The 25,070-nt window shown below is 29.3% G+C and overlaps 2 protein-coding genes and 1 long non-coding RNA gene across 6 annotated transcripts; 2 read left to right on the top strand and 1 right to left on the bottom strand.

Moving 5' to 3' along the window:
- Positions 1 to 1,377: 1,377 nt before the first annotated feature.
- On the top strand, positions 1,378 to 1,862 carry LOC107991011 (uncharacterized). The gene is made up of 2 exons (XR_007821114.1): positions 1,378 to 1,444; positions 1,598 to 1,862. It is a non-coding gene; the product is annotated as an uncharacterized LOC107991011 (long non-coding RNA).
- Positions 1,863 to 4,582: 2,720 nt separating this feature from the next.
- Positions 4,583 to 11,187, bottom strand: LOC103491442 (putative axial regulator YABBY 2). 3 transcript variants are annotated; one of them, XM_008451386.3, is made up of 7 exons: positions 10,933 to 11,187; positions 10,693 to 10,788; positions 9,161 to 9,283; positions 8,339 to 8,477; positions 5,998 to 6,046; positions 5,791 to 5,866; positions 4,583 to 5,082 (listed from the first exon to the last, which is right to left on the bottom strand). In XM_008451386.3, the coding sequence occupies exons 2-7, from the start codon at positions 10,762 to 10,764 to the stop codon at positions 5,017 to 5,019; spliced, it is 525 nt and encodes a 174-aa protein (XP_008449608.2). In that variant the 5' UTR covers positions 10,765 to 10,788; positions 10,933 to 11,187; the 3' UTR covers positions 4,583 to 5,016. The 3 variants fall into 3 exon arrangements, with proteins under 3 accessions (XP_008449608.2, XP_016900784.2, XP_050941079.1); XM_017045295.2 differs by having other exon boundaries at positions 10,693 to 10,783; XM_051085122.1 differs by lacking the exon at positions 10,693 to 10,788 and having other exon boundaries at positions 10,933 to 11,057.
- Positions 11,188 to 13,337: 2,150 nt separating this feature from the next.
- LOC127149482 (aspartic proteinase 36-like) lies at positions 13,338 to 15,139 on the top strand. 2 transcript variants are annotated; one of them, XM_051085121.1, is made up of 5 exons: positions 13,338 to 13,739; positions 13,857 to 13,945; positions 14,068 to 14,128; positions 14,452 to 14,523; positions 14,602 to 15,139. In XM_051085121.1, the coding sequence occupies exons 2-5, from the start codon at positions 13,904 to 13,906 to the stop codon at positions 14,748 to 14,750; spliced, it is 324 nt and encodes a 107-aa protein (XP_050941078.1). In that variant the 5' UTR covers positions 13,338 to 13,739; positions 13,857 to 13,903; the 3' UTR covers positions 14,751 to 15,139. The 2 variants fall into 2 exon arrangements, with proteins under 2 accessions (XP_050941078.1, XP_050941077.1); XM_051085120.1 differs by having other exon boundaries at positions 13,341 to 13,739; positions 13,852 to 13,945.
- The last annotated feature ends 9,931 nt before the right edge of the window (positions 15,140 to 25,070 follow it).

Here is a 25,070-nt window from a genome sequence, read left to right as displayed (position 1 = left end):
CTTAAGTATTCACCAATTTATGACATTTATTAATTGTCATTAATTTTTTAAATTAAAAAAAGGGTAAAATGAAACCCCTAACCTAGAAAATAAAGTCCGAAAAACGTGCATTTTTCTTTTAACAAGTTACTAAAGATGAGAGAATCAATAGGTGCACCGAGATATATAATTTTAACTAAATTGACACATTGGTAACGCCCACCTCAAACCTAGCTATAATACCTAGAAATGATTAACAAAGTTATAACCCTATGATCTTTTCATATGGTAACTGTTGTTTGTTATATATGCTTCTTACCTATCATATATAGCTTTATAATTCCATAAAAAAAACATACTTAGAATCCACATATAGTACAAAAACCCTCCTAGTTTTTTGGGTTACAAAATTCCTTAAAAACAATTAGTGTTAATAACCACAATCTACACATAAAAATATTAAAAAAAACACACACACACACACAGACATAAAAAAAATATAAAAGAAAAAAAAAAAGAGAATAAAGTGAAGGGGAAATGATGAGGGTTTTTGGGTGATCATTGAAGAACAGTATACTATATATCATATATACATATATCTATATATCAGAATGAGAAGGGATTGGATTATTAATATTTAATTTATTAAATTGTAGGAAATAAAGAAAAAAAGAGAGATTTAAATATAAATAAAAACGAAAAATTTAAAGGAGGAAACCTGAATGATGTGTGTGTAGTGACTTTTTAGTTTGAGAGAGAGGGAGTTGAAACACTGTTTAAAAGAGGTTCTTTTAAGAGAGAAAGAGACATGAAGGAACTGACAGGACATATATATATATATGAATTTTGGATATCTAAAATTTTAAAGTAAATTTTTAAAAGAAAAAAAGAAAATCCATCCCTCTATCTTTTGGACAAGACCCATTCATGAAGCCCTCTTCTTCTCACATCCCTCCAAAACCTCCAACAACCACATGATTTGACGTTTCAGATTCTGTGTTCTTCCTCTTATTATTATTAGTACTATTCTTATTCATTTTTATCAAACTAATTAAACAAAAACTCTTCATATCTACTATGATTAAGCTACCGTGATGATAATACCCATTTGCAGTACTACAGAAGAAATGTCTTATTACATGTATCATGTATAATCAATACAACGTTACCTAAGAGTTCGTACAAAACCAATCTATATAGATTATACTCTATATAACATGCTTGTGTTGTCTTCCCTTTACATTATTGTTATGACATAAACAACGTACATAAAAGACTTGTTTGATTTATTAACGGTGTGTTATCATTATCAACGTACATAAAGGAAATAGTTTTGTTATCTTGAAAAACATCATATATATATATATAGTACACATTAATCTACTTAGATAGCTTATATATAGCTTCTCATAAACCCTAAATACAATATAACAACGATTTTGATCTCAACATACACGCCCCCATCGTGAGTAACATATTTAGCTTCAACGTTCTTATAATTGAGTCAATATACTAAAAAGATAACACTATATATTCGATAAATATCTCTCAACCTTTGATGTCTTGTTTAAAAAAAATATTGTTACTACAATGTTTTTTTAGTAACAATATTTTTTAGGTGTGGGCTTGCCCGTAGACCCCTTGGCTGGAACTCGAGAGGAAAATTTTCAATGAGGACTTTGAAACCTCGAGACACCTTTGGGAAGATCTCATCAACCTCGTGTTCCCTATGGAATACTAGATCTAATTTATTTTGTAATTTTGATGTATCTTTTTATATAGTTTCAAATTAGAAGGCTTTCTTCTAACCACTCCTTGCTTCTTCTTTTTTTTCACTCTTGCTATGTACTTTCTCTTTTTATCAATACATCTATTTGGATCAAGGTGTGATGAGGATGGCAAAAATGTATCAATTCTAGTTGAGATATGTGAGTGCGTCCACTAACTAATTATCCTCTAATATTTATTAAAAAAAAACATTGTTATTGCTAATCAATACACATGCATGTATTGTTATTATGATGTCGGTTTATTTATGTACCCTCCTTTATTCGGTGTTTTTGATCACACACATAGCTGACATTGAAAGTAAAGTAGTGTGTAATGCAAAGGGTGAAAGTGGGTTTTTTGGGTTATAATTAATGGGGGAGAGAACACAACAAAATATGTAATTTATGTGATCGTCCTTGTGGGAATCTAAGATGAATTGAAAAGGCCAACCATTTTTTCCACCCTTAAGTTGCTTCGTACATAATAAATGGCCCCACTCAATCACTCCCATATATCTCTCTCTCACTCTATATGCTTTCTTCTCTTTTTCTATCTTCTGTCTCTCTCTCTGCAATATGGAATACAGCACATCTCTTAATATCATATAATATCAAACCCATTCCAATTTCTTCACTCTCTCGTATATATCTTTTTCTTTTATATTTGTGAGTCTTCATGTCTAGTTCACGTACATTTTGACTAGTTTCTCAAAACAAATCAATTTGATCCAATGACATTTAGATGGTAGAGAAAAATCGTATGTAGACATCATGAATTTAAATTATGACCTTTCAATCCTTTTATCAATATTATGTGTCTTTTATCCACGATTAGGTCAATTCATGATGGTTAACGAAACTCATATATATATACGTTCAAAAGTACTTTGGTGACCTTAGTAGGTATGTTTTTGAATGATGTTATATATATGTACACGTTCAAAAGTACTTTGGTGACCTTAGTAGGTACACTTTTGAATGATGTGATTTAGGGTTTACTTATAGATTAGATAAATATATGTTTTTGAATGAAATTCCAAAAAAAGGTAGGAGAAACCCTAATTTAGGTTCATGAGTGTTGATTAATTACTTGGTGTTGGAGATGTGAGTTCTACTTTTTGTTTCTTTTTTTAAATATATAATATAATATATTTGTACTATTAATAAACTTAGAAAAAGCAAAACCCACCTACCAAATATAAATTTTCACTCCTAACCCTAATTTATGATGAAAAGTTTTACATTTTATTATTTTTCAAAATAAAAATAATTTTACTTAGATGTTTTAAATTTTAAGTAAATTTTTAAACCAGAACATGATGAGAACGTTAAAAAAGTGTCAATCTTAATTGAGACGTTCAAATTAATTCATCCACTAATTTTTCAACTATTTTAAGATTTTGAAAAGAAAATTAAAGTACTCATTTTATTTTAAGAGTGAGATATTTTTTAGAACAACCACAATGTTCGAACCAAATGTGGCTAGTCGCTCAACCATCCAATACCAACTTCTTAAAAGGTAGGGTTTTTATTTGATTAGTACTAGTAGGGTGTTTGGCACATGTGTGTGTCTAGAAAAATTTCAATACCGTTATTTTGAGATATTGATATCTACACCTATCTATGTATGAATATATATATATATTCCTAGAATGATTTGATACACAACCCTAAATTAATTGAAAATATATAGATTAAATTTGAATGATAGTGATGAAGAAAAGAGGAATAATATATAATATTAAATAAATTAGAATATAAAAGAATAGATGCAAATTAAATTAAAGAGATGTTGGTTTCCAAAAAGCTGTTGTTTGTAACCCCAACGTAATGCCTTTATTTATATCTTTCTGTATGTCTTTTCGGTCCCAACAAAATCCCTTCCTCTTTTTTTTTACCTCCATGTCTCTCCCTCCCTAAATTAATATAAATTCTTAACTATTAATTATCTCATACTATATTTACAAAGAATATATATATCGACAAACATCGTAGACTCTATCATTCTTCGTCAATAATAATCTTTTTTATCAACTTAAAGTTTGAGTCAATTAAATCTCAAAATTTTCATTAGTCCATCAATTTAAATTATTCGTTACGATTACCTTTTGGAAATTATCTATACAATATTTCAAAGGAACTCATCCAAAATTACATCTCAAAATTAAAACAATCCACAAAAAGATGAACATAATGTCTCTTTTATCAACAAATTTAATTGAGATATTATAGTATGCCTTCTAACCTTATTATTCGTAATAAAGATTTTAAATTGATATTAAACTCTAGCCTATTCCTAAAGATTAAATATATATAAAAATTGTTATCATATATATATGTATATTAGTAGTATCGAATTTCGTTACATAAAATGAATGAAGCTGCTGTCTTTAACACTGACACCCATAACACACAGTACTCAAGAAACTGTTTCCATCATATCATATCCTTCATTTTTTTTTTCTTTCTATATATATAATCACACTCTTGTTTGTGGGTTGGCTTTGAATTCTGCCAAAAATGCTGCAATGATCAATATCCATCATTCACCAGCCTTACATTTTACACATAACCCTCCAAATCTACACTCAAATTAAAGTGCTTCTTCTATCTTCTGCATGCCAATCAGAAAGAAAGAAAGAAAAAAAAAAAAAAAAGAAGAAGAAAACTCATCTATATATCTTTCCCTTCCACGTAGATTTCTCAATGCTAGAGTGGTCCATTCCATTTCCGTTGTTCGAGCATACACAATTCAATAGATAAAAAGAATCGATCATTCTAACTTTTTCTTTGTTTTTATGAAATATCAAACGAGTTAAGATCTTCTATAGATATGATCATAAATGCATCCGATAATAATAAATAGATTTATAAATATACATAGCATTTAATCTCACTGGTTAACAATGAGAGAAAGCCAAGGGAGAATAAAAATCACATCACACCTATTAATAATTAAAAAGGACATTGAGGGGGGGGGGGGGGGATGGTGAGGTTATCAAAGTAATTCCTTTCCTATAGAATTTTGGGGGGTCAAGGCAGGAGGAGGACTTAATCATAAACCTCTTTTTTTTTTTCTTGTTGGAATATACTAATAGCATTCTAAATTAATACACATCAATTAATCTTTTTTAATAAAAAAAAGGGGGGGGTGTTTTATTTAGTATTTTATGATCTATTGACACGTCATCATCTCTTGAATTAAAAGATGGCAGAAACCCATTGGAGATTTGAGATGGACTATGATGATTTCTTGTCAAATTCAAACTTATTTTGTTTGCTTATTATTTCCATCCAATTTCAGCCCAAAGTGGATGTGAGGAAAATGTGCCCACTGCAAAAAAAAAAAAAAAGAAAAAAAAAGGATTATTCACTTTAATTAATCAATATAATATATATATCAACATATAATTATTGGAATTGAGTTCCTAATCAAAGTCAAATATGCTCATAAATTCAAAGAAATCATCTTAATTTAAAATTTCCTTCTCTATGATTAGTTTTTACTAAAAAAAAATTACGTGCAAAACTAAAAGTATGTTTATATACATCAAAAAGAAAAAGAAAAAGCAGTTTAAATCATACTTTATTTCATAAACTCTTTATCTATATCATAATGGAGACTTCTCAATCTAATATTCATCTTGATTACAACTCTTACCGTATTGTTACGTGCACCTAATAGAAAAGGTATTTTTCATCTCTAAATAATTATTATATATAGATATAATAAAAGTTTCAATATCTTTACTTAGAAATGAATACTTTACCAATAAACATACGAAGAAAAGAGAGATCATTGAAGATAATGTTGATGTTTCGGGCACTTACCATCCCTTACGGTTTTCTTTTTTTTTTAATATCTCTCTTTTTTATAATTATTTTTAAATAATATACTAATTAGGATTATGTCAAACATTATCCAAAGACAGCATGGAAACAAAAAGAAAAAAAAGGGGGGGGGGGGGGGGGGGGGGGGGAAAGGCAGCAAGATCATTAATTAACATAAGGAAGGTTAAAAGGGAAAGCTAAAAGTACTTACATTTTTAGCTGCTGTGCTGAAGGCTTCTCTATGGCTTATGTCAGGATTTTTAGCCTTAATCCTTTGGATTTCCTCTCTACATTACATGCAAAGTCCCACATTTAATTAATTTTGTAACAACAAAAAAAGACACCATGAATACTTAATAATTATTACTATTAATTATGGGTAATTAATCCCCTAATTAATTAAGCAAATCATACTTACTTTATGAACCTATTATAAGCCGATGGAACACGCTGTCTTTTCTCTGGTGCTGCCAATATCATCCAAAACCCATTCTTAAATTACTCAAAACATTAATAATATTAATTAACAACAATAACTCTTGATAGATTCTCTATTATCAAACATTCCACTCTATGTTATAATTATTATTTCTGATACTAATTAATTAACTTCTTAGACATTAATGGCCATGTTAAATGCAAGAATAACCAATATATATCTTAGTTTGGTCAAATCTAATACATATAAATAATCATAGGTGTTATAGAGATTAGCTAGCTTGAGTTTACCCTAAAAGAATCCTAACTAACGAATGTGTTATCAAATTACGTATTAGTTAATTTTAACGAGTTTTTTTAGTACAACAATGTCAGGTGAGAGAATTAATCCTCTAAATTCTAAGGACGATGAAAGTCATATCAATACAACTGAGTTAAACTCACTCTAACTAATGTTTTCAAAAGAAAATGCATCATTATAGTATAAGCAGTTTCTTAAATCACTAAGTTATCCAAAGGGGGCTTGTTGATTTATCAATGAATGGAAACTAGAATATGATAGAGAGTATAATGAACATGTTGACCTAACTGAGACATTTCTAGTTTACCTACTTGATCCACCTAAAGTACCTTTTTGCAAAAGGAAATAAACAAGAGCTTGAAAGTGATAAAATCAACTCTATCTGTCCTATATATTAAGCATCTAATTAGTAATTAAGTAGCATATTAAGAAAAGAAAATGAAAAGCAGTGTAATTATGAGGGGGGGGGGGGGGAAATGGAAAATGAAAAAAGTGAGAAAGAAGGAGAAGAGAAGAGGAGGAATCAATGACATGTGACAAATGAATGAAAGGCAATTCAATAAAAATGGGGTATGGTTACAGTTGGTTTTTCATATTTTTGTGCTAAGTGTGTTAATAACCAAAGTAACCAATACATAACATATATACATAAATACATACGGATTAACATATATATGTATAAAGAATGGCCCATGATATTGATAGGTCAGATTCTATTATGCATGTATGGTCACCATCCAAGATAGGGCCACCTAATTCATGATATGCATGTAACAATTCATATCCAAAAAACTTTATAATATAATATCATATATCATTTTAATTAATTGCATTAGGGAAGTTAATTATTATATCTTATATTAGTCAAACTTCCACATCTATTATAGTTTTTTTTGCTAACAAAGCACAAGGTTAGAGGATGAGATCCATAGACACACTTAGACATTTTAAGAAGTTTATTTTATTTTATTTAATTTAATTTTTAAAAATAAACTATATTAAAAAGAAAGAGAGATCGAAAGGTGCATGAAAATATTTCAATCAAATTCTCACATTTTTAACGTTTTAATTATTATATCTACGTCTAAAAATGATGCTTCCAAATTTAAGAACTAAAAATAGATTGAAATTTAGTTATTTTTTTTCTTTTCATATTTCTGTCTCAACACCAAAAAAAATAGAAGAAAAGAATTATTGATGTTTTCATATAGTTTATTTACTTCAGAAAATAGTGAAAATTTTACCTATTCATTAAGTTTGAAAAATAAATAAATAAATAACTCATTCTTAAGTAGGTAGGGGAGAGACAACTTATGTCTATGGTACCTTAAGTTTCATGAGATTATTATTTTTTTTTTTTTATGTTTCACTTTTAATTATTACTAATATGTTGTATTTATATTCCAAATCTACCACTTTGAAAATGATTAATGTTTTATTTTTCAACGTTAAATATATAAACATTAGTATTTTTTTTTTGAAAATAAAACAATAATAATGTTACTTCTATTTATTGGTTTTTATTTCTTTTGTTAACTATTTCAGGAGTATTACTAAAATTCAAATCAAGTTTTTAAAAATACCAAACTAAAATAATTTTTTCCATCTCTCTTTTTCTAGTTAAAACAACTAAAATAATTTTAAAAACAAAAAAGTGATAGTAAACTAATAAAACTTCACCAAATATTGTGCTCTAATTAATATTGAGAGAGAAAGAAGAAGTTAGATAAGTTTAGGGGTAGTTGATTTTGGCAATTAAATTAAAGTAAGTATTGAATGTATCATTCTTGACGTTTTAAAATATAATAAAATAAATTAAAAATTTTACAAAATATGATAAACTTCTATCATCAATAACATCGACACATTATTAAAAATTTTGTTATATTTTGTAAATATTTTTTAATAATTTTGTCGATAATGTATAATAACTTTTCTTAAATCTTACTTATTAATTAATCTATTCTCAATTAATTCAAAAAAATATTTATTCATTATGAAATTAAAAAAGAAAACTCACGGTGAATAGGAGGGATTCTATGTTGGTCACGTTCTGCAGAAGAATCAAGAGAACCAATTTTGGTGGATTTAGCAGAAGAAGAAGAAGAAGCTCTGTCCTTACTCGAATCCCCAGCATTCACCTGCTGTTGTTTATGACCCTAAAATACACACACAAACAAATACTTTTACTATATACACCTAAACCATTATTATTTACTTTACCACTATTAGAAATTAATAATAATAAATCATACAGAAAATGTTTCAAAATGTTTATTTATTTATTTTTTCATAGTTGAAAGATGTATGCCTTTACACTTTTTAGTTCTTAAAGTTCCTAACTTGAATTCGGTCTTGAGATATAATGAGGGTGCTAGAGTAGTATCAACCTAGGTTAGATGTTTCGATGTAGCTCGTTTATCCTTCTTGCCTTTGTGAATATTATTTAAGAAAAAAGTTGTTGAACGGCTCTTGAACTTTTTACTTTAGTTTCAAAATGTTACGAATTTACACTCTTTGACTTGAGATTTATTTTACTTTAGTCTTCAACGCCATTAAGTAAAAGTTTGAAATTAATTTTAGTAGCAGTGAAAAGTACTAAATTAATATTAAATATTTAGTATTTAATGAAATATTGAAGTTTTCTAAAGACAAAATTGAAACGAAAAAATCAAATCTTAAAGAAAATCATAAAAAAGTTTAGAAACATGAGAGGAAAGAGTTGAAACTTTTAAGGACTGTATAACATTTCGAAACACAAAAACGAATCTATATCGAACTGGGAAGGATTTGAAAATGGGAGTGTGATAATAAAACAAGAAATGAAGTGAAAAAAAGGTACCTGTTGAGAATCTTGAGGAGGAACAACTTGAAGAGAAGCTCCCATGTTTACAGAAAGCAGATTTGAACAATGGCCACATCTCACAGTCACCAATGTGAACATGCTGTTGCATGGAACACTTACCTATATCTCTCCAACAAAAGAAAAGAACAAAAAGCATTCGCACATTATTATTTCTCATATCTAATCTTTTATCTTATGCATTAATTAATTAAGTTCCCGTAATAATAAATAATAATAATCTCTTCAAACATGTTTTTCAATGGTGGCTGCTGCTACGGACTATCAAAAAAATCTGACACCACCGCAAGCAAGAGGATAAAAGATAGAAAACTTAGATTAAAGAAACAGAAGGAAAGAGATTTTAAAAACAAGAAAAAAAATTTAGAAAACGACATGACTGGAACGGAAACCATAGTGAAAAAAGAACTATTAGACCTAAAAAATTCCGTGTTACTACTCCACTTCCCAAGCACCTCTTTCGAATCTCGAATACGAGATTTTGGTTTTTTAGAGAAAATCGGGTAAATGTTGCTTTAGAGATCAACAGGCTTCAACAGGCTTTTTTTTTTTTTTTTTTTTTTCCTTCCTATCTGTCCAAAAATGGGGAGACAACAAATTTTCAGAATGAGAAGAATCTGGGGTTGAAAGCTTGCAAAAATTGGGATATAATGTTTGATATATATAATAATCGAAGAGATCAGATTATTTCACAATCATATGATCAAACAAGTTGTACATAATTCAACTGATTAAAATATTAATAGCCTCGTTTACTCAAACATTCTGTATTGTAATTGAGGAGAGAGAAGAGAAAAATCAGATCCTCATTCATCACATGTAATTAATTACAACACACATGACCTAAATTTGATCTAAGAAAAAGAAAAATCAAGAACCCTAGCTTTCACTTCCTTTTAAAGCTAGAAATTCACTTCAATTTTCTCTAAAAAAAACTCCCAAAATAAAAACTTTTTTCATTAAATGCAAAATTTGGGTAATTTTTTTCAACAGAAAAGTACACACATGATCTGAGGGTTTTGATTAGAAACCCAGATGAAATTCCTCATAAAATATATATAATTTTCTTTATTTCTCGGCAGATTTATCGAGAAAAATATAAAAAGAGATCTAAAAAATTTGTTAAATCAGTCTTCAAGATTCCAACAGTAAAAAGAACAAAACTATGATTTGGTTTGAAATATATACACACGCATATATATATTATATGTGAAGAAATATAATATATATTTTTTTACTTTCCTCCTCCAACAGTCTGAATTGATAAAAAAAGTGAAGAAATTTTGCTGGTCTTTTCAGCTGAAAACGAAAGTACTGTAGCCAGACATTTAAAAAAAAAAAGACATATATGTATATATATATATATATATATATATATATATATATATATACAAAAACATTCATAAATTTCATTAAAAAGAAATTAAGTTTGAGAGATATTATATTGTCAAATCAAAAAAGAAGAAAGAAAAAGAAGAAATAATAGAAAGGTGAAGAAGGGGGTTTTGTACCGCTAAAATGGTGTTGCAGAAGTTGCAGTGAACATAACAAACACGTTCTGAAGCCATCATGTCCAGTGACATTTTGCTTTGATTTATAATCCTTTTCTAATTCACAAATATATGTATATATTTTTTGAACAATTTATATTAAAAAGGAAAAAAAAGAGACACAGATTAGAAATGATTGAGAGATTTTTTATTTGGAATAAAATTGAAGGAAGAGGGAAAGAAGAGAATGAAGGAACCTACCTAAATTCTGTTTTTGTGAGAAGAAGAAGAAGAAGAAGAAGAAGAAGAAGGAAAGGGGAAAAGAGAAAAGAAATGGGTTAGATAGAAAGAGAGAAATAGGAGAGAAATAAGAGAAAGATGCTCTTTCTTTTTTCTTCTTTTTTTTCTTTTTTTGAAGAAAGAAGTAATTAAAAAAGAAATAGAATGTGTACAAAAATCTTAAAATTAAGATGAGGATGGGACTAGTCTGGTCGAGAAAGAGAGAGAGAGAGAGTAGAGAAGAAGTAGTACTATAATGTAAATGGTAAGTGGACAATTTTTTTTTATTAATTAGAATTTTGAGAAATAGAAAGAAAGAAAGATGAAAAAAATCTATCTACCTTACAGTTAAATTGGAAGGTTTTTCTCTAGCTCTCATGTGTGTATGTATTGCTATTGTTGATTTTAAATGAATATATCGGTTTTTTATTAGATATAATGAGGATGTTACGGATTTGTCAAACTAGTTAAGATATACTATGGTGTACTTACTAGTCATGTATACTATTGCTTTTTGTTGATTGGTAGTATACAACTTGTTTTTGGAGTTAGGGTATGCACTAAAGATCACGTGTGTTAGACCTAGTCGAGATGTTCGGTACAGTTGTTTTCCTTTCTATTATTTTAAACATATGGTAAAAAACAAAAGGGTGGGGCATTTTTTAATGGGATTTATGAAGGGAAGAGAGTGGGGCAAAGGGAAGTGGGTTGTGGGGTGTGTTATGATTGAAGGATTGAGTGGGTGGGAATGAGGGTTGAGGTTTATTGAAAAAGAGAGAGAGAGAGATTTTGGGTTCGCGGAATATGGGGGGAGGGGGGAGATGGAGAGATATTAATTGTGGGACGTTTAGGATTGTCTCTGTATTGCTCTGTGTGTCATCATTTGTCTGTCATCTCTCCTTATAACTTCCACCAGTGTGAATGTGTTGACGCAAGGTCGCCATTGAATATTGCAATTGGAGTAATATACTTAGATAACATTTCAAGATGTATTTATTATTGTACGTTTGATATATGATCATCCGTCGTTATTTATTAGATGTATATATGCAAATGAAATCTTGTGTTGATTAGGAAAAAAATTATGATCATGGATATATACGTTGGAATATGCGTTGAATTATGTGATTAATTGATACTTCAAACAATCAAAATTTTGGGTCTAATTGAATTAACTTTTTTACTAGTTGGTATGTTTAAAACATTAATGATTTTGAATCTAAGGTTTAAAGTGGTGTTGTAATAAAAACTAGATTATGTTAACTAATGAGACATCGCAATGACTCAATATTTTAAATTATTCTCTTTTTTTATTTGTCAATATTTCATACCTTTTGCATGGTAGTTTCATTAGCACAAACATTATTATATTGTTCGCGCCAAATATGATAGACAATAACACATTAAACAATATGCGTCTCTCCAAACCGTGCCACCTCAAAATTAAAACAACTTTACCTACACACTACAAGAAATATGGGCTTTGATGTCGGTTGGAAAAAATGAAAACGGATCTTTAATGTCGTTTTTCAAAACGCGGATGTTTAATGTCGGTTTTAAACCGACATCAAAGAAAGAGCTTTAATGTCGGTTTTAAACCGACATTAAAGCTATAGTTAATTTCTTTAATTATTTTTTAATTTTGTTAAATTAAATCAATAAAATTAGAAGACAAATTAAAACTCATTTGCTCTTCCTATTTCTCGATTTCTTCTCAGCCCTTAGTTCACTCTCTCACGCCTTTCTTCCCTCTCTTCTCAATCTCACTTTAGGGTTTAGGGTCGAATCACCGCTCTATTTTCTCTTCTTCTTCGATAGTTCTGTCACTTGTAATCGAAGAACTCTGGTACCGGTTATCGTTAAACGACGAATGATTTGGTGTAAATCTACACCTTGTCGGAATGAGAGCATTTTTTGGCGACGATGGCATGGAAGACGACGCATAAACCACATCTCTATCTCTTCCGTCGTTGTCCTTTTCATCTTTCTCTGAATCTTCCGCTTCATTTCCGACACGAGATTTAGAGATCCATCTAATTTCACATTTTCCTCGGAAGAGCATCGCTGACCTAAAGTTTAATTTGGTGAAGTTTCTGATTTTCCATTTGTCTCTCTTTTTAGTTTTATTTACTTTGTATGGTTTGAAATTTTGGGGGGTTTTTTGCTCAAGGGATTGTTTTAGCTAACTGCATATTGTATTTAACTCTTTGTCAGATTCAGAGTAGTTGAAATGTGAAGTACAGTAGAAAAATTCTTTGGGTTGTGAAAAATTCTAGTGAGTTTCCTTCACTTTTTTTGTAAGATAAGAAGCTAGTTGCAACTCCAGTTATATTTCTGTTTAGGCCGTTCTTTCATGTCCAGTGCTGCGGAGTCCTTTTCTTTCTTTCTTTCTTTTTTTTATTTCATTTGTAGGAATGCCTTTAGTCTATTATCTGGCACCTCTGTATCTGCACTGTTTGATATTTCTCTCTAGTAGTAAAATTGTTAGCTCTCTTTGCTCGTGGACATAGCTAACACACTGTTAATGACACGTAAATCTTTGTGTCGATCTTTACGGTTTTTCACTCTCTTTGCTTGTTCTTGTTTCTGTCATAACATTATTAGCTATATATCTCTCCTTCTGATCTACTGTTTGCAAGCTGTGTAGTGGTGGAAATTTTGATAATGCTTTCATCTATATGAACTGGTTCTGATTCTAATGTCACTTACTTGCAGATAACTTCTGCTGTTTCTCAATCAGCCACTCCCACAATTTCGAGGGGTAGCCAATGCTTCAGAGTCTCTACGAGGTGTGTGACTGAACCAAATAATGTTGGAAACTATGATTTATTTTCAATGAGAAATGAGCCTTTGTTCTTTTATTTTTTCAGGAACTAACTGATTACGTGTTTTTATCTTTAGTGTAGCAGAAATATTTCCTGTCCTCAGTTTTAATTTTAAGGGCATTGCATCCATGGTGGTGACTCCTGAAGAATATCTTCAGTTTGACTCCATAGTAAGCTGTTATAATTTTGCTTGCACATCATGCCAAATATTTTCATTCATGCATCCTGTCTTCTTTGAGACTTGTATGTTGAATTATGGCATTTGTATAATGCAAAACAATTTATCTTGCAGGAACCAGCTTTATGGTGCATCGGTTTTCAGAAAGCTGAGGATGGATTGAACATTTTGGGAGGTTAAATTCTGAATTTAATCTCAAATTTCCTGTAACAAAAAAATAATAAAGAGTCTCTAATTAAAATGGCCTTACTCATAATCATACTTATAATCCTAAGATATCCCTCTAGGGTTCTCACAAATTCCACGCACAAATAGCCTCAGATTTCTATTATTTTTCTCAAATTTCAAACTAAAAAATCACCACCACCAAATGAAATTGACTAAGTTGTGGTTTTGTGCCATGAAATGATAATGAAATAGTAACCACAATCGAACATACCATCATTTTCAATGAACTTCATCTTCATTTTCAATGACGACCACCCTTTCATTTTGTAGATCTTGTTTTGAAAGATAAAATCATTGTCTATGACTTAGCTCGACAAAGGATAGGATGGGCGAATTATGACTGTAAGTTTGACCAAGTTGTAATGCATGAAGTATTTCCCTCCAAATCATTTCTGAATCAAGACAACTGCTGTTTTACAGGTTCGTCGTCCGTAAATGTTTCTGTAACATCTGGAAAGGATGTTTTCATCAACGAAGGACAGCTGAGTGTAAGCAGCTCCTCAAGAAAGCATTTCTATCAGCTGCTCAACATTGTTATTGTACTACTAATACATTTAAAACTGTTCTGAAGTCCATTTTTGATCATAACCCTGAGGGTTATCGTCTTCATTATTTGCACTAGCTGCGTTCCCCTGGCCAATCTGTATTTTGAATGCTTGGTCGGGCTGCTTATCGCCAACCTGCAAAGGGAAAACGTTCCTGTGCTGCCTGCATCGTACATCTGGCTCGAAATGCAGGCACCTCTTTCTTTGAGCTCCTTGTTCAGTCGTGACCCATTAAAGGGTCTTCTCTTAGGTGAAAGCTGTACATTTTGAAATTTTAGTTCGATCTCTGGTAAGGGTTGTGTTTCTATAGGAAATGGGTTGTCAATAGCCTCCTTTAAATTTGAGGTAGAATTAGAGATTGAGAGAGTTGACATTGCTGTATGCATGATCTATTCATCACATAGAGTCTGATAGATTAATATGTTGTGGCAACATCTCTGCTTGAGGCCAGTAATTTATTGGTTCTCAAGGTATTTCATACTTCACAGACTTCTTATTGACTAAATTTTATGATGTAGTAAATCATGCTCATTTATCTGTTTGTTTTTGTCAGGAGTCATCTTCTATACATTCGAATGCAAATTTAGGTGTTCATGGACAAGGATACTTGAATCTTACTGGACCAGGAAATCTTATTGAAGCACAACGTCTTATACTATCATTGTTTTTCAGTATCTATGTAAGCTGAATTAACTTTCTTTACTGTTTAGAATTCGCTTAAACCGTACATATAAGAGCATGCACATTTTTTTTATTGTTTGTTTGTACCAAGTGTTGAATATCTACTTGATAATATTAAGGTTGGGCCTAAGTCATTCCTCCGAGGACCTTTGGACGATTCAAAAGCCAATAAGACGTAAGTTTTCTAATGTATGATCGTAGATCAGTAATTTCGTTTTTGTTTCCCTAACTTTTCTATAAATTTGCAGGAGACCACGGCTCTACTGTGAACTTTCTGATTGTCCAGCGGAACTACTTCACCCCTCTGAAGATTGTAACGTGAATTCCACATTGCCCTTCACTCTTCAGGTGTCTCATTAGCCAGATTGACCACTAAGTAGTTATCTTGTGTGGAGAATATTATTTTTGAGATTTATTCATTACATTGAACATGCTTTTCATTGTCTAATCTGATATTTGTTTGCTTGGCTTGTTTCTGCAGATTTGTCGAGTTGAAGATCTAACAGTTGAAGGCACCATAACTGGATCTGTTATTCACTTTCACTGGGTCAGGGATATATTTGTTTACCTATCTTGTGCAATTAGTGCTTCTGGTCTTGGTATGCATTTTTCTTCCAATTATTTTGTTCTTACCTGGCAGGTTCAAGTAGTTTTAATGAAAAATTGTTAATATACCGCAACTTCATCTCAACTGAAGGTTAAACATATTACATTACTCTATTGTAGATAAATTAAAGTTTTTTGTTGTGCTTCGGCTATGTATCGTTTTTCTTCTTCTTCTTTTTTTCCATTTAAATTGGTATCTTAGTTTTATCTTGCATCCTTTGTGGGTTTTCGTTATTGTATGTGATTGCCTCCATCTTTTCTTGATGAAAGTTTGGTTATTCATAAGAGGAAAATTTTCCATTATTGCAACTTACCATGTTTTGTACTTGGTTGTGCAGGCTGCACCGGTGGAGTGGGTAGAGGACGAATTTTTGCAAATGGTCTTGGTGCAGGTGGTGGACATGGTGGGAAAGGTGGTGATGGATACTATAATGGCACCTTCATTAATGGCGGTGTTGCGTATGGTGATCCCAATCTCCCTTGTGAACTTGGCAGTGGTAGTGGAAATGGTAGTCTTGCTGGCGAAACAGCAGGTGGTGGGATTATTGGTAAGTTGTGATTCTTCCTCTCTTTCTCTGGTTTTGTTTATTATTTATTATTTTAGTTAATTTTTAATGATGTTTATGTTTACTTGGAATGAAATTCCATTGGTGACGTAAGGGACATTTTTTCTTTGCGCTACTTATGCTTACGTTGGACTACAATAAGCTTTACTTTTCAGCTTATTGTGTTGATGTTGCTTATTTCTTTATAGATTGATATTGGTTTTCATAATAATGTTATGTAAAAAAATGTTGATTATTCATTTGGTGGGCAATATTAAGAACTTTTCATCCTTTTCTGCAATTTCAGTACTTCAAACAGCTTTGTTATTCATATAAATGGTTTATTTGGATATTGTTTGTAGATAATTGAAGTGATATCGGGTTGAAAGCTAAGCGATTGTGTAGAAATGGTCAAGTGACCGTTGAAAATTGAAGACTGAGAAGGCATTTAGGATTTTTAATTATTTAATTCTTGTATTAGAATCTTTTTTCATGTACTATTGTAGAATGTATATATAAACATAATATTAATATTTTATTTTGTGTATTCAAATGTAAAAGACAAATGTTATAGTTTCTAACATAATATGAATTTCATTGATTTGTTGGCGTGTGAAAAACATATTTATCTACATTGACCCAATGTCGGTCTATGGGACAATAATGTAACAATTAAATAAAAATAAATTTGTAAATGAATAAAAAAACTAGGCTTTAATGTCGGTTTTAAACCGACATATCAGAGTTCAACCGACATTAAAGAGCTTCAATAACACTATCAAAGATGTCGGTTGAAAACTGACAAACCGACATTAAAGAGGGCTTTAATGTCGTTTTTAAACCGACATTAAAGCCCAACCGACATTAAAGGGCTTCAATAACACCATCAAAGATGTCGGTTGAAAACTGACATTAAAGGCCTTTAATGTCGTTTTAAACCGACATTAAAGAGGCCTTTAATGTCGTTTTTAAACCGACATTAAAGCCCAACCGACATTAAAGACCTTTAATAACGCTCACAAAGATGTCGGTTGCCAAGTGACATTAAAGGCCTTTAATGTCGGTTTTAAACCTACATTAAAGGCCAAAATTCTTGTAGTGACACTTGAGTAGTGAACAAATTCAATTCAACCTATATATCTCAATGACTTTTTAAAAAAAAAAAATTGACAAAATATACTTTAAATGTGTTTGAATTAATGTGTTATTATTGGTATGGAATTAGAGATAACAAGGTTGAAGAAAGTAAAATTGCAATTTTTTTTCTTTTTGGAAAAGAGTTACATGAAAGGCTCCTGTCTGCCAATAATTAGTATTAGAACCGAAGTCAATAAACATATATGAGATTTAATTTAGTGATCAACCAAACAAGCAACTATATATATGTCTTTGAAAGTGTGAATTGTTTCTCTCAATCCAAAGATTTTAAAGGATGAAAATATAGAGATATAATAATGAGTATTTAGTTTCAAAATTCTACAAAAGGTTGTTAAACATATGATATTTTAACTCATTTGCAGTTTGTTAGGGTTGGATTTAAGATTGTGAACAATTTATAATATTGTTAGGCATGTTTGAGTAAGAACCGGAGTATTTTTTTTTTAACCAGATGTGATTTAATACATTAATCACCCGAGTATTTGAAGTAGGTTGACGTATTCTTAACGTTTAATTTTCATCATACCCCAAAACAGAATGCACGTTCATAAAAAATTGAGTCATACACGGAGTTTAGAGCTAGAAAAAAGTTTGACATATTTAGAAATGAAAGATTCTTTATTAAGTGGCACACGATGTGTAATAAGTTCGTTAATAAATCAGAAAGTTTATGTATGTGTTAAGTTGTGGGACTCGTCCCACGAACTCTTTTGATAAAATAGAGAGTAGAGTTAATCCTAAAAGCCCAAATAAGCTCAATTGTCATTTCAACGTGAATCTTTCTCGCTACAAGAAATTGTGGCTATAGGTTAGCACCATTTATGACTAGGGTTTTCTAATATCTTTTTAGTCTTCTAAATCTGTGCTATAGGTTAGCACAACTAAATTCTATATGTCAAAGAAACATAATCAAATAGGACGATTAGTGTGTGGCTCCCACTACTTCTTTGATCGATCTCCCAACTCAAAGCATTCTTTGCAATTTACAATCTTAATGGTAATTAGTCCACTAATTAAATGAAATAATAATATTATTCCTTTTCGTGAACCTTTTTATTCACTTTTCTTATCCGACCACTTGTGAGATGAAGAGAGATCAAACCTCTAACATTTGAGAGATTGATATAATATATATTTGATGTCAGTTGAACTATATATCTTGTTGATATCAATAATTTTTCCATTGAGTTTTTATTTATTAAAACGAGTCAAAATAAAAAAATAATTTGGGATTTTCACATGAATATTAAGTGGAGGATATGTAATAAATGAGCATACAATGAAGAGATGAGCCGTATGAATGAGAGATGATAAAAGTGTGTGCACTTTTGATGAAGTTGGTTTGAAGGTATTCGTCATTGAGTTTGGATCTCACCCTCTCATTTGTACCTTTGAGTGAAAAATAAAATAAAATAAAATAAAACTATTGGATTTTTAATTTCCTATTAAAAAAAAAACTATCTTAAAGTTATTTTTATCTTATAATTGTTTTTACGATATTTTCAAATATAACGAAAAAAAATCGAAATTATTTAGGGTATAATTCATCAACATAATTCTTTGTACTTTATTTGAGTATTTTTTTACTAGATTTTGTAAATTATTTTAATTAATTATTTATTTATTTAATTTTTGGCAATTTATGACTATTTTTCTTATCTTTGTTATTATTATTATTATTATTATTGTTCAATATTGGCAACTTTAACTTTTTTAAATCATTCAATTGACTATTTACTTTTACAGTTTACTTTATCTTCTTGGCTTCGAGTGATATTTCAAAATGAATAGTTTTTGTTTTGTAAAGTTAAAGCTGAAAAAATGTTTATAAAAAGAAGAACTTTAGGACTTAATTTATTTATTTTTAATTTTTTGAAAAATATATTTTTTGGATCAACATTACAATTGTATTAACCAAGTTTATAAAATAAAAAAACTGTTTTTATTTTATTTTTTATAATATTGTTTCAACAATATAAATAATATATATAGGGTCTTTTCAAAAATACATTTGGTAACGCGTATGCTATTGTTAGATCGTTTAAGTAAATGGGTTATACAATCGTTAGATTTGGTTACAAAAGAAAGATGATGCGCAGCAAACAAAAAAAAAAAAGACATGTAGTAGAGAGAGAAAAAAAGGGAAAAACAACAGTAGAAATAAATCAGATTTCGTTAATCAAATTTCAAATCTAAACGACTAAAAAAGAAGAGAAAAGAAATGAAAAGAAATGGCAAAAGAAAGAAATATTTAAAAAATGGCTAAAATTATGGAAATTTTGTAATATATATACATACACACGATAAAAAAATAGCTAGAAGAAAAATGAAAAGGCAAATCTGAAATATTTAAAAAATGGTTAAATTTATAAATGAGGTTGGAGGTAACTTTGCCTTTTCAACCTTTTGTTTAAAAAACCAATGAATTTATAAAGATTAATATATTAAAAGCTATCTTTAGAAAAGGAAAATAAGAGTGTGTTTTCATAAATAATAATAATAATAATAATAATAAATGTTTTAGTTTAGTTCGATAATTTGTATGAATTTTTTAAGAAAAATTAGAGATTTGATCCTTCGTCGTTCTTTATTGGTGTACTGAAAAATGATGCATAGGGTAAATAATAAAGTGTTTGTTGACCTATGTTTGAAGAGCATGCATGATTATATTTTCTTGTATAACACAGCTAGAGAATCTCATTCTACAATTTTTTTTAACACAAATATTTAAATAAAAAAAATATTTTTGGATCAATCCAAACAAACTCTCAATCTACAATTTTTGATTGAGATTTTTATCGGACAAATCTCTTCTTTTTTAAAAAAAAAATTCAATTTTTAAAATTCCGAAAGATATATAAATTATCGATTTTGTTTATCTAATAACCAACTTTTAAGATATTTAAACCAAACGTTTATGCAAAATACAGAATTTAGAGTTTTCTTATACACTTTTAAAATTATTTTAGTTATCTAAAAAATCTTGGAAAAGAGAAACTAAAGTCGTACTCTAATCCATTTGGTTTATAACTTTAGAAAAAACACATTAAAACTAGAGGATCACATATTGACCGAGAAAATGAAAATCTTATTTTAATAATTGATTTTAAGATCAAGTCTCGTATTTCTTGTAATATAGTATCATCATTCGCCTAAATAGGCTTTCGGTTTTTAAAAGGGTCAATTTTCAAATCTACTCGTTAAGTTGCACCATACTTGATATAAGTTTGATAGATCAACTTTTTTTGATCCGTTGAAAAATCTAAAGGTGTAATTATAACAATCGTCAAGCTAATTAAAATTAGTACAAAGTAGAAAACTCCTCCGAGCAATATTGTAAAGAGGAAGAAGAAGACAAGACTCCCAAATCAAGCCCTTGTTCATTGAGACGGAAGGTATAAACTTTACTTATTTACTATAAAGGAGCAATATTTGATCAACACGACTAACTCAAAGAAACACCATCTTGATAGACGTAAAACAAAGCGAGAAGACATTGTCACACACGTGAATATCAAATCTTATATTAAAAAAATGTCTTGACATGGCAAATCGAAATTGGTTATAAGAGTGGTTCCCCACAAAACTTTTAATTTTTGAAAAACGAACGTAAATTATGAAAGGAAACAAAATGAATGGTTTCAACCTTTGTAACAATTTTGTCTTTATAATTTAGTCTCAACTATAAAAATAAGTGTAAAAATATAATGAGAAGTTTAGCATAAATAAATCGATAAACTAATTAAAAGACTCGATGTGGTTTTATAAAATACATATTGTCTACATAAAAAAAATAGTATAACTTGACATCAAATTTTGGCGAATTTTGTTTTTGTTGGGAACTAAGGGCCTGTTTGATAATGTTTCCATTCCATATTTCTTGTTTCTTGTTTTTTGTTTATTGTTTCTTCTTTTTTTAGAATAAGAAATAGGAATGTATTTGATAACTGTTTCTGTTTCTTGTTTCTTGAAAAAAAAAAGAAACAAAAACAAAAAATGTGTTTGATAACTATTTATTGTTTTATGATTTTCTTCGAGATTTACTTTTTATTTTTATTCACATCTAATTCAATTAAACATTAAACAAAAATATATGTCATTCATTAAACATAAAAAATAAAATTATCAAAAGTTTATTTATTTAATACAAAAAAGTTCCAAAAATAAAAATAATAACATAATCCTAAAATTGTATCTATCCTCCAAATTTGATTGGCAATATCATCTCTCACTCGGGTCATTTCTCTTAAATGATATCGACTCACTTCTTAATTCATCAATTTCAACAACCTCAATATTTTATGACATCTAAATGTAATATTAATTTTAAAATAAGTTATTATGTACCTTCGATATTCATAATTGAAAGAAACAAAACAAAACAAAACGAAATCTAACCTTTAACTCTAGTACCTATGATGTTTTAGAGAAAAACCCACAACGAAAACCCAGATATGCACAAAGAGGAAGACGAAAACTATGGATCCGACAAAGAGGAAGACGATGAGAGAAAGAGGAAGATGATAGTTATTTAGGGAAGATGACGGAGATGAGAGAAAAAAGGAAATCAATAAAAATAATTGAGAAAAAAGAAAATGAAACAAATAAAAATAATTGAGAAAAAGAAAAAATAAACCAATAAAAATAATTGAGAAAAAGGAAAAATAAATCAATAAAAATAATTGAGAAAAATAAAAAGGAAACTAATAAAAACAATTGAAAAAAGGAAAAGTAAACAAATAAAAAGAATTGAGAAAAAGGAAAATGAAACAAATAAAAACAATTGAGAGAAATGAAAAGGAAACCAATAAAAACTATGGATAAAAAAGAAAAGAAAACCGATAAAAATAATTTAGAAATAATTGAAAAACGGATCGGAAGAAATTACCTTTCTTTTTTTTCAATAATTACTTATAAAATGGGAAACTTTTATATTTTTTTTAAACGAAACAAAAAACATTACCAAACACCTCCATTTTTTTAGAAAATGAAAACAGTAAACGAGAAGGTTATCAAACAGACCTTAAATTGCTACGTACCAAACTTCAAAACTAAATCGAAAATAAATGAACTAAGATTTAATTTTAATTTCGGGTTGAAAAAATATGGCCATGGTCGTGAAAGAAAGGAATAAGAATATTAGAACATCTCGTGAAGCTGTCAATCTTTGTGCATGCAAATAATGCATGAATGAAAATTGAAAAGCCATACATCAAATCTCTCTAGAGTTTTGCGATTTGCGGCGTCGGACCTTTTCTCGCTTCGCCGACATGTCGTCCGCTAATTATTTTAGTTAATAATGTAACCCCCTTCCTTCACATGCCGACGTCATTATTTAATGCCCTTTTGCTACATTTAGTAAAGGTATCACTTTAGTAATGATTAACCACTATGATGTTAACACACTTTTTTGCTTCATTATCCACTATTATGTTAACACACTTTTTGCTTCATTATCCACCATTATTAATTTCTTAATACAATAATACGTTGCAAGAACAAAAATTAAATGATTTTGTTGATATGCACATAGGTATGTAATTTGAATTTACCTAGTTTTATTCTCGATTGAAAAATTGGATGATTGAATTTTGAATATAATTACGATGAATAACATTTTTAGAATTTATATAATCGTGTTTATAGCAACCTTTTAGATGATTATAAATATATAATAACAATTTGTAGCAATATATCAATTGCTTAGATGGATTCCTATAATAGTCCAACCTAATTTCTTTTTAAAGTTTCTTACAAATTTGACAAAATAAGATCGTGGAGGTAGCAAAAAAGAAAATGATATATTGTTGTATTTTGTAAACAGTTATATTTTTTTCTTATATATTTGAAAATGATCCATTTAAAGTTAAGACATTAAATTTACAAAAATGACGGAAAAAAAAGCAGCATAACTCGTGCCATTTAAAAAAATATACATGGATATACCTAATACACACTTTACACTTTGTACATTTTATACCTTAATTTGATACACTGTTAACATACATACTTGGAGACTTTTAATACACTTCATATATTAAAAGGTGTTGTGTCTACAAATTAAAAAAAAAAAACGTGTAACACATTGTAAATATATATTTTAAAATTCACAGAGCAAAATATTTTTCTTTTTGCTAAATGAAGAATCGTAATAGGCCACAAGACCAAGAATAGAGATGTGTGGACAAGAAATTCCTTCCAATCACATTCCAATAAGACTATTCCCCGTAAGATTTTTTGCCAACAAAATCAGCTAAACTCGTTGTAAACCCAACCAACATATAAGAAAACCAGACTCTTCTCAAAATTAAATTGACTTAGTTCGGAGTAGTTCACTCTTAAAATTGATGAGCAACTTTAATTCTAAAAAAATCAACGAAGAAATAAAGTAAAATTAATGCAGCAAATTTCTCTCTTAATGGATTACTTTATTTATTACTCCAAAGCACATATGAGGGAGTACATTGAAAAGACAATACATTGATTGCTGGCTAACTATACCAACTAGATATCAAAACAAAATGTCATTGCTTTACTGGTGTCTAAACAACTTCATCTTCAGCTTCTCCTTCAAATCCATCTTTTGGCACCCTTCACTACATCAAATGTTAATAAAATATAATTAGATTTGTCTTCAACCACTTAGCTTTAAGCTTTTGAGTGAGTTAATAGTTTAATATGATATCAAGATAATTTGTCTTGTGATATATAATTAAATTTGCCTAGCTTCAACCACTGACTTAAACTTTTGGGTGAGTTTGTGGGTTAATATGAAATGGCCAGTGCTCTATACGCCTAGCCACTACCAACTAGACATATCAAGACAAATACCACCTATTCTCATCTTTAGCTACGTGCTAAACCACCATTATTGTCGTATATGAAAACCACCTCCCTCTTTTTTCACAACGCACAAGATCATCTCATTTGAAATTAGTGGTAAATTTTCAATGTTTAACTTTTCCTTAAATTGTTTATTTAAGATAATATACACTTCAAAATTATTAATGTATGAATCAATATTAACTTTACCTTAAATTGACATCATAAATCAATTTGTTTTGCTTCCTCCCATTTATAGAAATAGTTTATCCACATTTGCACACGAATTTTTTTGAAGTTGCTCAATTTTTTAGAAGAAAATGTTAAAATTAACTTTTGACTTTTTGTCAAAATCACGTGAAACATCCTTGATTTTTATGAAAATTGTCTTTCTGCCTATAATATCTTGGAAGGAAAAAAGAACCCTAAACGTTGGTTGTACATAATACACCTTCTTCTACATTATGAAATTGTTTTAAATTTGTAATTAAAGTATTGTATTTTAATTATAAATTTAGAGGGCAGTTGTCAA

This window comes from Cucumis melo, chromosome 5 (assembly GCF_025177605.1).
Source record: "Cucumis melo cultivar AY chromosome 5, USDA_Cmelo_AY_1.0, whole genome shotgun sequence".
NCBI classification, from domain to species: domain Eukaryota; kingdom Viridiplantae; phylum Streptophyta; class Magnoliopsida; order Cucurbitales; family Cucurbitaceae; genus Cucumis; species Cucumis melo.
Note: the sequence above shows the minus strand (reverse complement) of the source record. Positions and strands in the feature narration are given on the sequence as shown.

Excerpts from the sequence above, each read along its gene's own strand:
- LOC103491442 (XM_008451386.3), bottom strand. The coding sequence starts at position 10,764 with ATGTCACTGGACATGATGGCTTCAGAACGTGTTTGTTATGTTCACTGC. Across the intron at positions 8,478-9,160 it reads CTCCTCAAGATTCTCAACAG|GGTCATAAACAACAGCAGGT; the intron begins GTACCTTTTTTT and ends TGTGTATTTTAG. Across the intron at positions 5,867-5,997 it reads GCTTATAATAGGTTCATAAA|AGAGGAAATCCAAAGGATTA; the intron begins GTAAGTATGATT and ends CATGTAATGTAG.
- LOC127149482 (XM_051085121.1), top strand. The coding sequence starts at position 13,904 with ATGGTGGTGACTCCTGAAGAATATCTTCAGTTTGACTCCATA. Across the intron at positions 13,946-14,067 it reads ATCTTCAGTTTGACTCCATA|GAACCAGCTTTATGGTGCAT; the intron begins GTAAGCTGTTAT and ends TTTATCTTGCAG. Across the intron at positions 14,524-14,601 it reads AGGATGGGCGAATTATGACT|GTTCGTCGTCCGTAAATGTT; the intron begins GTAAGTTTGACC and ends GCTGTTTTACAG.